This window comes from Clytia hemisphaerica, unplaced genomic scaffold (assembly GCF_902728285.1).
Source record: "Clytia hemisphaerica strain Z4C2 unplaced genomic scaffold, Clytia hemisphaerica genome assembly, whole genome shotgun sequence".
NCBI classification, from domain to species: Eukaryota; Metazoa; Cnidaria; class Hydrozoa; order Leptothecata; family Clytiidae; genus Clytia; species Clytia hemisphaerica.
In genome coordinates, this window is record NW_027103650.1 from 414,115 (window position 1) to 425,222 (window position 11,108).

An 11,108-nucleotide genomic window follows, 5' to 3' on the forward strand; every position below is an offset into this window, starting at 1 on the left:
GATTACCATATACTACCGGGCCACTTAATCGCGCCATCCAGTCTATAAAAAAAGCTTTAAAGTGGACCCCGGGCTACTGGTGACCCGGATATTAGAGGCTCCATAACTTTTCATCCAAGTGATTTAAAAAATGTTGAACTAACTTTATGTTGATATATATTGAAAATATTTTCCTTTTCATTCATAAAAATCTTTTTTGTTAGTGATGTCACAATTTTGTCATGTAACTTTTGAAAAATAGCTGAAACTTTGGCTTAGTTTACTAGTTACCAAACTCTTTTTAAAAGTTGAAATTATCACAAAAGTTTTCTAAATATCCAGATAGGAGCTTTTAGATTTCTTTTGAGTATAATATCAGTCTGGTCTTTTCAATGCTTTTCTATTCTATGTACAGCTTTTCAAAATGGGTCATCAGTGACCCTATTGGTCATCAGTGGGAACTAAATTTGGGGAATTTCGAGCTCGTTCGCCAAAATAAGTTCCCTTAAGGTATATTTGGTAAAACATCAATTGTTGACAAACCCATGACAAACCATTTGATATAATGGCTTCTTATTGATAAATTATGACTAGTGACATTAGAGCTACCTTGCTAAAATATTTTCCCCTGCACTCGAATTGACTGATTAATAAGGTGAGGGTTATACTTACATGTTTTTTTATAAGCATAACGCTTATAAGCATACGAAGACTCAGATCTATGCCTGGATGCTTTGAGAACTTAAGCATACACGAGCCTAACCAAGGAGCATACACTTGCTTATAAAAAAAACATGTATCGTACTTACTCTCGGGTACCTAATAGCCGGGGGGGGGTTGGAATAAGCGGGGGGGGGGGGGGGGGGGGGGGGGGGGGGGTTGGAAAAAATCTCAAAACTTAATAATAAGCGGGGGGGGGTTGGAATAAAAATGTCCTGGGTGGAAATTTTTTGAAAAGGAGGCTAATACAGCAGAATTAGGACAAAAGAGGGAACTTTCAAAAACATTTTCCCAAAAATTAATAAGCGGGGGGGTTGGAATAAGAATGTCCTGGGTGGAAAATTTTCGAAAAATTAATTAGCGGGGGGGGGGGGGCGGCTTTAAGGTACCCGAGAGTACTTATACCTACTTTTGGATAAGGGCGGCTTTTCACATATAAATCGGGTTTAACTGCAGTAAATTTCCAGATTGTGAGTATGGTTTGCGCCGACAGGAGAAAATTTCGATTTTGGGCTCCTGATTTCCTTCAAACATAGCGCTTTTTCGAACTGATTCTGCCCAGAAATGAGGTTTTCAATGCCTGAATCATATGGAATTTAAACGTTTTTCTTTTCTTTGCATATACGATATCTTAATATCACATGAGTAATATTTTGAGTTGTTTTTAAATAAAGGCAATAATATTATCAGAGAACCATGGTTTGCGCCGTCAGTAAAAAATTTTCAATTTTCAACCACTTTGTTCGCTAAAAGCACTGTATTTTCAGCTTTTCTTAAAAAGGTTAGTAGACAGTAGATACTTTCTGACCACTCCCTAAATGATATTAAAACAAAATTCGAAAAAGGGCTATGAAAAAATTTTCTCTGCGTGTGTACATTTTTCTTTGACCCCTCCCCTCCCCCTGTACTCAAGCATACGCTTTTGAGAAGACCCCCGCCTCCCCCATTTAATGCGTACTACGTACTATGTGGACGGCACGGCCCCTAGGGTCACTAGTGTTAGCGACGAAAGGGCTGAAGTAAAAGCGAGTAAAGTAAAAGTTTCTGCTCGCAAAAGTTTGTATGCACTTACAGCTAAAGTAAAATCAGTACAGATTCCCCATTAATTCATTAACCTAACTCGGATGCTTCCCTACCCTCTCATTCCCTCTAGCCAACGAAACTCTATTAACATACAATTAATAATTTTTAGTTAGTACGTTTCAGGACCCATCTTGTGGGCCTGGTTTAAAAGAATGTATATTTACTGGGATAGCTTATGTTTAATTAAGTCAAATCAAAAGGAAATATGATGGATTTTGGGTCATTTTATACCATTGTATTGTAGAAGAAAATTTCAAAAATAACTCCATATTTGGATTCATCATCTAGTAGGGGCCACTATGTAGCGAAAAAGCTTCCCGTGTGCAGCAGCTTGTGCAAAGGGATTTAATGATTGAATATTGCTCCTTGAATGTAGAAGATCAAAATTTGAGAGGTGGGGCCGGGTGTGACCACCCGTTGCCATGGAAACTGACGTCATTGGTTACTATGGCAACCAAAATAAAAAATCGTCAAAATTGAAAAATTTTTGGTTCAGTCGAAAGAGCATGAAAAACTGATAAAGAAAAAGGTCACAACCTATATCTAAAAATGAATTTATCAGGAGATATTAAGGAAATAAGGCAAAATGACGTCATAAAACGATGACGTCATCGAAAAATAAAAATTTGCCAAAATTCAAAAACTTTTGGTTTTTTGGAAAGAGTACCTTCCAGTGGACAAAAAATATTATTACGAAAAAGTCTGAAAATCCTTTTTAAGAAGTCTATGAGCCAAAATTGATATTTTTAAATTTTGCCTGTAATGTGTTTGGGCAAGCTCCAACCTTTAACAGGCAAAAAATGATTTTGGCAAATTTTTATTTTTCGATGACGTCATCGTTTTATGACGTCATTTTGCCTTATTTCTTTAATATCTCCTGATATATTCATTTTCAGATATAGGTTGTGACCTTTTTCTTTATCAGTTTTTCATGCTCTTTCGACTGAAACAAAAAATTTTCAATTTTGACGACTTTTTATTTTGGTTGCCATAGTAACCAATGACGTCAGTTACCATGGCAACGGGTAGTCACACCCGGCCCCACCTCTCAAATTTTGATCTTCTACATTCAAGGAACAATATTCAATCATAAAATCCCTTTGCACAAGCTGCTGCACACGGGAAGACATAGTGGCCTCTACTAATCTTTTGGAAAAACAGTCGAAATTTATTTTTGTAAACTTGTCACTGTTAAATTCCCCCCTAAAAAATATTTCTAATTGACTTTAGGTTATTTCTGGTAATTCTATAGACTAGAGTCTACTTCTGGCTGAACTTTGCTTTCTAATGATTTTTTATGACGCTGAGTCCAGTGAAGTAGACTAGGAGCGTTTGGCGAAGTTACCATTTTGAGAAAAAAAATGTTTGAAACCTACGATGGCTCTGAGGGAGAATTTCCTCTCCATTTCAAATTCTCTTTTCCTTTTAAAACAAGCAATAGGTTCTATTGTTTAACAAAAGGAGAAGTGAATTTCAAAAGGAGAATTATTTTCACCTTTTGTCAAAAGGAGAATTTTTTTCACTTCACCTTTTGTCAAAAGGAGAATTTTTTTCACCTTTTGTCAAATGGAGAATTTTTTTCACCTTTTGTCAAAAGGAGAATTTTTTTCACCTTTTGTCAAAAGGAGAATTTTTTTCACTTCACCTTTTGTCAAAAGGAGAATTTTTTTCACTTCACCTTTTGTCAAAAGGTGAATTTTTTTCACCTTTTGTCAAAAGGAGAATTTTTTTCGCCTTTTGTCAAAAGGAGAATTTTTTTATCGCTTGGATTAGGATTTTTAGACTAGTCATCATGCATTTTAACCTTGAATTTTAACCTTAACCTTAATCGTGAGTTGATGAGGAAAAGCTTAGTATTTCCCGATGTCTTCGGACCATCTTTAATCTGGCGTTTGTGCGAAAACCTACTCTGTACCAGAGTGTATCTCACGATTAACGTAGCGTACCAATGAATTTTGAAATTAGCCATAGATATTGGGTTTGTGTACAGACAAACGAAAACCATGCGGCCCGCGCAACTTATGTAGAAAACAATTTGCTTCAAATTCTACATAGGAGATTCACTTCTATCATTCGGCTTTACTTCATTTTTCCCTTCCTCACTCTAAATGCGGTCCGTTTTGTTTCTGGGAAATCTAATAAAGGTTATCATGCCATGGCCTGGCTATTAGCTAGTACTGTTCATATTCAACACGAATGATTGTCCACACACGTGCGCATTCCCTTAGAATTCCCATTTCCATTTTGTCAAAAGGTGAAGTGAAAAAAATTCACCTTTTGTGTTAAAAGGAGAAAAAAATTCACCTTTTGTGTTAAATTTAAAAGGAGAAAAAAATTCACCTTTTAATATTCACTTCTCCTTTTCATTAAAAGGAACGGAGAAATTTTGAAAAAGAGAATAAAACCGCTTTCAGAGCCATCGTAGAAACCCAAATAACATTGCTTCATTCTTTTTTACCTGGCAAAAACAACGAAAATCTGGCGGACTGTTTTACATTTTTTTTGACTTTTTGGCTTAAAATCTCGCTGGAAAGACTCACTTTTGATTTTTTTTTGCTTGACCATGAGACCCAATCCAATTCTTACGAATAAGCTTTCGCATATTATACAATGAAAATTTTGCACGTGTAAAATAATTACTCATTATGGTTATCAATATACTTTATTTTGAACAATAGAACCTTAAAATCGTCTCTTTCTTCTAGAAGTTTAGATGCTTATATTAGATAAATGTATGTCACCTAGCTCTTACTCCTTAGGCTGGACTTTTTGGTTAGCTGTCACCCGACCCTAGATTTTGCATGGAGGAAGGTATAAGTCGGTCAGAAATTTTTTTAATTTGGTCATTTATGGAATTTTTGTCTACATTTTGTAATTTTTGAAGAAAAAAAATATTTTTGTCGAAATAGCAAAAGTTTTTAGGTCGGCAAGTTTAGAGAAGAGTCGGTCAGTTGACGGCAAATCAAAATTTCCAGCCTTAGTGCATCGCAAAACCAGGTTTTTTTAGAAGACTTTCCAGTCAGAACTAATACACATTTTTTTTAAGAAATACACTTTTAAGAAACATGAGGCTCAGAATGCCTAAAAACTAAGAAACATCTAAGAGGCTGAATCTGAAGAGCTGAATAAATCACAGTGGAATATCCTGGACGTGAATATAAGAGATCTACCTTCTGTTAAGACTTTTAAGAAAGCGATTTTAAAATTTTTGAGACCCAAACTATCTCGTGTTTTTTATGTTTCTGACAATCAAGGTGTAGTCTTTCTAAATCGACTTCGGGTAGGGTTCAGTCATCTCAACGAGCACAAATTTAGGCATAGTTTTCGTGATACTTTAGACCCTTTCTGTCAATTCTGTGGTTGCCGAACTAACTCAGCACTTTTTTCTGCACTGCTCTATATATTCCCATGCGAGACAATCTCTATTCGACAAACTACAATACTTAGGTATTGTTTTCCTCCCACTAAATCCTTCTTATTTTTGTCAGCTTTTATTATACGGTGATGTAAGCTTGACTTTAATTTTAAATCAAACTATAATTCTTTCTGTCGCTGAATATATCCATGAATCTGGAAGGTTCAGCGGTGCGTTATTTTAGTCTGCTACAACCATAGCTCCACGTCACACCTTGTTTTACTTTTTCCTTTCTTCATAGTCTTACCTCTGGCGATATAACTTAAGTTTCTAGCGGAGGGAGGAACTATATTAATGTTTAGTAGTATTTTGTAGTATATTTTCGTAATGTACCCTGTGATTTATGTTTCAATAAAGAAAAAAAAAAAAAAAAAAAAAAAAAAAAAAAAAGAGGCTGAGAATGAGAAAATAACATTTTTTAATTCGGTTTTTCTAAGAACCTTCCAATCCAGTCTTCCCATCAGGATGATTTATTATGTCAAAAAGTTTAGAAACATGTAAGAAACATTTAAAGTCCAAAAGGCCGATTTCTTTAGAAACATTGAGGCTGCTTGATAAAACTAGTTTCTTAAAAAATTGTGTACTTTGTTTTAACTGGAAAAAGTGTGATGGATAAACGACTTAAAAATATTATACAAAAAAGTATCTAAAACAAAAAGTTATAATTTTTTATAAAGAAAGGGGTTCCAAAATTAAAATTTAGGTTTATAAAAGGAAACTTGCCCATCTAGACACCCTGATGCAAACATATTCAGATGTGTTGCAAATTTTGTAGTCAAAACAGTATTTCGATGACCAGTTATATACTTTATCTCTTTCAGTGATTGTTTGTTTGAAAAGTCATCTTTGTAACAAGATAATATTCTAACACCGTTGCCAAAAGGTGAGCATACAAGTCTTCCATCGTTGTTGTAACAAAGCTCTTTGATATAATCTGAATTCAAGTTTGACTCCTCAATATAGCTTTCGAGTTCATAAAACCCATCGTCTTTACTTGAGTTTTCTAAAAAATAAAATTCCATAAATAAAACTCATTTCTTGATATAAATACCTGTATTTATTCTCAAACAATTGGTTAATTTAATAATCCATTGTCATATTTTATTTCACATTATTTAAACAACCCTGAAAGCTTTGAACTAAAAGATAAAACTTAACAATCAAAATGGACAAATTGTACAGTGTTTACGATTAACAATCCAAAAGTCAGCTTAAGAATAAATCAATCAATCTGATTTATTCAATCACAAAATTTTGATCTAATTGTAATTGAAACAAATCAGTGGCATAGCAGAAGATTTCGATGTTAAGCAGAATTTATGGTTGTCAACAATAACAACAATAAAATCTGAATACACCTTTCGCAAGTTTATCGATTTTTTTCGACCTCTCCAGTTTGAAACGAGAACTTGATACTTTTGAAGCTTTTGGTGATACAAAGTCAAAAAGTCGAAATAAACTCAGGAAAAAAGGTGTATTGATTTATTTTTAAAACACAGTAGATACATTTGTTCTGATTTGTCAACAATCAATTGTCTAATTAATATTCCCTTAAAGGTATATCTTTTTTCTTACCTTCTTTCAAAGTGTGCACAGTTGTCCATTCATCATTATCCTGACCTCTTGTTGTATATCTCGACAAAATGGAGTCAATCTTTGGGTGGACTTGTACAGAAGCTATACACCATGGAACAGTATCTGGAGCAAATGTTGGTATAAACTCTATTCTGTTTTCTTCACCCATGTTAATGTTGTTTTGATTCAGTTCTGCAAAATCATTTTCATTGAAGTTGGCACTGTGCAAATCTCTCATTGAAAGACACGTGTCAAGCATCAATGTTTTTAAACAAAGATTGTGTACCACAAAAAGGACACCTGTTGTTGTCGCTGCTATTAACTTTGGTTTTCCAAATTTATCAACTGAAATTTTAGTCCTTGTTAAGTATGGGATGTTCATTATCTTTTTTCCTTTGACTGGTTTATTTTTACGAAATTTGTTTATATCCCAAACACGAACAGTATCATCAAATGCTGAAGATATCAATTGCTTTGATTCTGGAAAAAAATTTATACTTTTCACCCAATTTTTGTGTCCCTTTAAGGTCATTAGATCTTTTTTTGTATTTCTGATATCCCATAAAGAAATAGTTTTATCATCTGAGCAGGTAGCAAATGTTCTTATATCCAAGAAGGTAACACAATTTACACTATCTGTGTGAGCATGCATAATATCACCGACTTTCTTTTGACTGTGTGGATCAAACAACATTGCAGAGTGCATCTCACAAGCAGCAACAAGATATTTATCATCTGGTGAAAACTCAAGGTTGAATACTGCTCCATGTCCAGTTATTTTTCTGGTACTTATTGTTCCTTTTACACTGTCGATAGGAAGAAACCAATCAAATGAGGATTCAATCTTCTTTCGATAACTCAAAGATATTGGACAAATACGGTAGCCTATCTCACGTTTATTTACTTCTTTGAAGAAAGAAACTTTACCAGAAAATCCACTTTCCGAAATCCCTTTCCTTTGCTTCTTTTGTACATTTTCGAGGCCAGGATTTTCATCATTCTCAAGCTTGTGTTTCTTACACTTTTTAGATTTTTCAGCTTTTTCGTCCGCCATCTTGAATGGAATGTTTACATATTGGACAGCGGGATCAAAATACCAGATATAGAAAAACTACGGAGGTAACAAACAATGGAGATAAAAATATTTTTCAGATATTTTGCCAGGACCCCCCAGTTAACGAGTTAACTAACTGGCTTTTTTAACGAAACTAGGCATAAGTTTTTAAGTCAATAAAATAAAATGAAATAATCAATAAAATTTTGACAAAACTGTGATGAAAATCAAATTAAAGCAACCAATAATCTATAAAACAAGAGGCATTTTCGGCATTAAAATATATGTCTACAGATGCATGGGGGGCCCATGCATGGTATTTGAATACCAAATCTGAGGTATTTTGGACATAAATTGAGATAAAAAGCCGAAATATTTGAAGCTGCAATCATGGCCAAAATAAATTGAGAATTTAGCTTATTTTCTTGTTTTTCGAAATTTGGATTTCGGGCAAGAAAGTCGCTTTTGGTTAATTCTAATAGATAAATTTATGCGAGTATTTCAATTCGGGATGGGTTGACCATATATTCTTGAGCTTTTGGCCCCTTAGATCCTAAGCTAAGTCTTATCCAGAGTTAAAACTCTACCCTTCCAACCTAATTTAGAGCGCTTCCTCATTGTTTATGGTGTGGTTATAAGATTTCGTTTTCTCAAATATTACGACCATGATTGTGCTAGCCAAGGGGGGGGGGGTACTACCCTTGCCGACCGACGGAGGTGTACCGCTGAAGTTTGAAAAAGAAATCTGCCTCACAGGTCATACCACTCTGTATACATCAGATTATAAAGATATTGGACAAATACGGTAGCCTATCTCACGTTTATTTACTTCTTTGAAGAAAGAAACTTTACCAGAAAATCCACTTTCCGAAATCTCTTTCCTTTCCTTCTTTTGTACATTTTCGAGGCCAGGATTTTCATCAAGCTTGTTTCTCATTCTCAGATTATTAAAATACAGGACGGGTCTCCTGTCTAATGAAAACCCAACTCCTATGTTGATGCCCCTACCCAACGAATAGAACAGAATTTTGAGCACATGTCATGACCTTCAATTTTTTTATATAAATGATGTGTTCTGATCTCTAGGAAACCTTTTTTGCATTATTTGTCTCCCTAAACTTATCATTACTTTATGGTTTGATGTGTTCTAAAATCTAGGAAAAGCTGTTTGCCTCGATAAACTTGTACGATATTTGTTTTGCTCCGCGAAAGATGTGTTCTGACAATTTCTAGGGTTATTAGGCAACAAGATTACATCAATTTTCTCTTGATTATACCCCTGTCTACTTAAAAGATGTGTTCTGAAGGTTTCTAGGGTTACCTAGACAACAAGAACACGGTAGATGACCTTGATTATACCCCTGTCTCACCAGAACACATCATCATTTCTAGCTGATTAATTTTCGAAGATCTGATCAGAACAGATCAAAATTTCTAGCTGAAACATGCTCTCAGAACACATCGGAAAAAAAGCTCGCCTCGCCGGCTGCTTTCGAACCAGTATTTTGGGGCCCTTGAGTCAGCATTGATAAAACCGAAAATTCTGAATATGAGAAACAGCAAAGAATTTTGGAATTCCATTCCTATCAGCTTGAGTTAATAGTTTATAACAAAAAATTAACAATAAATAATTTTTTTTTCGCTGAATCAGTAAAAATGGCAAATTCTGTGATTTTTTTGCAAAATATAGGAGAAAAATACCTTTAAAGCTTAATATTTTCAGTTTCAGTTACAGTATGTGGCCCCCAAAACGGCGATCAAATTTAAAATTTCTCTCAAAGCTAGAAGAGGAAAAGAGGTTTTACAAAAATTTTTCTTGCATGCAAAACTTTAACATCTCTACTTTATTTCCCGACAGTTCTTTTTCAAAATGTTCAATTTCAAAAATATTTTTCAATCGCTTAAAGATAGGTAGCTTTTTTCTAATGGCCCCCAAAACGGAGGTTTGCAATTTTAGCGATTTCTCGAGATATCTTTAAGATATTAATACAAAATTTTGACCATAGTTTTGAAATGTGATTTAGAGGGCTTTGTAAATAAATTTTTTTGATAAAATTTTTACAGTATACCCCTGGTTATCAAAATGCGGGTTTGGGGCCCCCAAAACGGAGGTGTAGTTAAAATCAAATTATTAAGCCCAGTGGTAATAGGAGGAAAAACTATGAACATATTTGTGTTTACCCTTAAATTTACGACCCGATAGATGTAAAATTTATGATTTTTATGAAATATTTCAAGATTTTCGATATTGCAAAGTCCAAACTGAAAATTTAGAAATTTTCAAAATGACAATTTAGATTTAACAACGTCTTAATCAAGTGTCTGAAAATCAATGTCTTTTGAAAATAGTCCCATTCATGTATAGAAAAAGCTGTGGTCATATCTTAAAGACATCTCGAGAAATTTTTGTAAAACCTCTTTTCCTCTAGATTTGAGAGCAATATTAAATTTGAGCTACGTTTTGGGGGGCAAATACTGTTACATAGAATAATCTAAGCTAAGCAAATAAAAAAAATACAAAAATACTTACTAAAATCACTGTCTAAAAACCACTAGACGGTACCACCCAACACGTCAGTTCACATGCACAGACAGTAGCTACTTTACAAAAAATAATTTCATAATAAAATCAGAAATGTTGTCAAAACACTACAGAAAAAACTTTAATATCCCAAGAGATGGCATAACCAATAAAGACGCTAAGGAATCAATAAAGATAGACAATAAAAAAGAATAAAGTACAAAGAAGCCCAAACGCGAGATAATGAGACCCAATGCTCAAAGGACTATACAAAGACTGGCAAAATTAGCGGCATAATTAACCTAATTAAAAAATCGATACAAAACAATTGGGGGAACATGGCGAAGGAGTGCCAATATGTTACGTCCTATGTGCTGCCTACACACGGCTGTAACATCCTCTTAAAACTTGAATCAGAGAGCGTCAACTGTATGAATAACAAAAACACAAAGGAAATGATCAACAAATTTCCAAGGAAGAACTAGAGAATGATAAACTTACTTATTATAACACTGTCAACAACACCTACCACACAACGGACAGCAGAACAGTTACGCTCGCATTTATCTACTCAATATCCAATCCCATGAGACACAACAAAGAGAGACTGCATTGATGTCACAGCTACTAAGAACCAATCAGATGCATGGATCGATAAAAACATTACCTCATTGTGAGATGAGTTTATACGTTTCTCTGTATGCTTTTCGAAACTCGTCAGTTGAAAAATTAAAAAGATAGAAATGGCTGATGCAAATGGA

General features: G+C 34.2%; 1 protein-coding gene across 1 annotated transcript; it reads right to left on the minus strand.

Annotated features, from left to right (window-relative positions):
* Window positions 1-5,700: 5,700 nt before the first annotated feature.
* On the minus strand, window positions 5,701-7,879 carry LOC136803100 (DDB1- and CUL4-associated factor 10-like). The gene is made up of 2 exons (XM_067059851.1): window positions 6,773-7,879; window positions 5,701-6,200 (listed from the first exon to the last, which is right to left on the minus strand). The coding sequence occupies exons 1-2, from the start codon at window positions 7,824-7,826 to the stop codon at window positions 5,890-5,892; spliced, it is 1,365 nt and encodes a 454-aa protein (XP_066915952.1). The 5' UTR covers window positions 7,827-7,879; the 3' UTR covers window positions 5,701-5,889.
* Window positions 7,880-11,108: the final 3,229 nt, after the last annotated feature.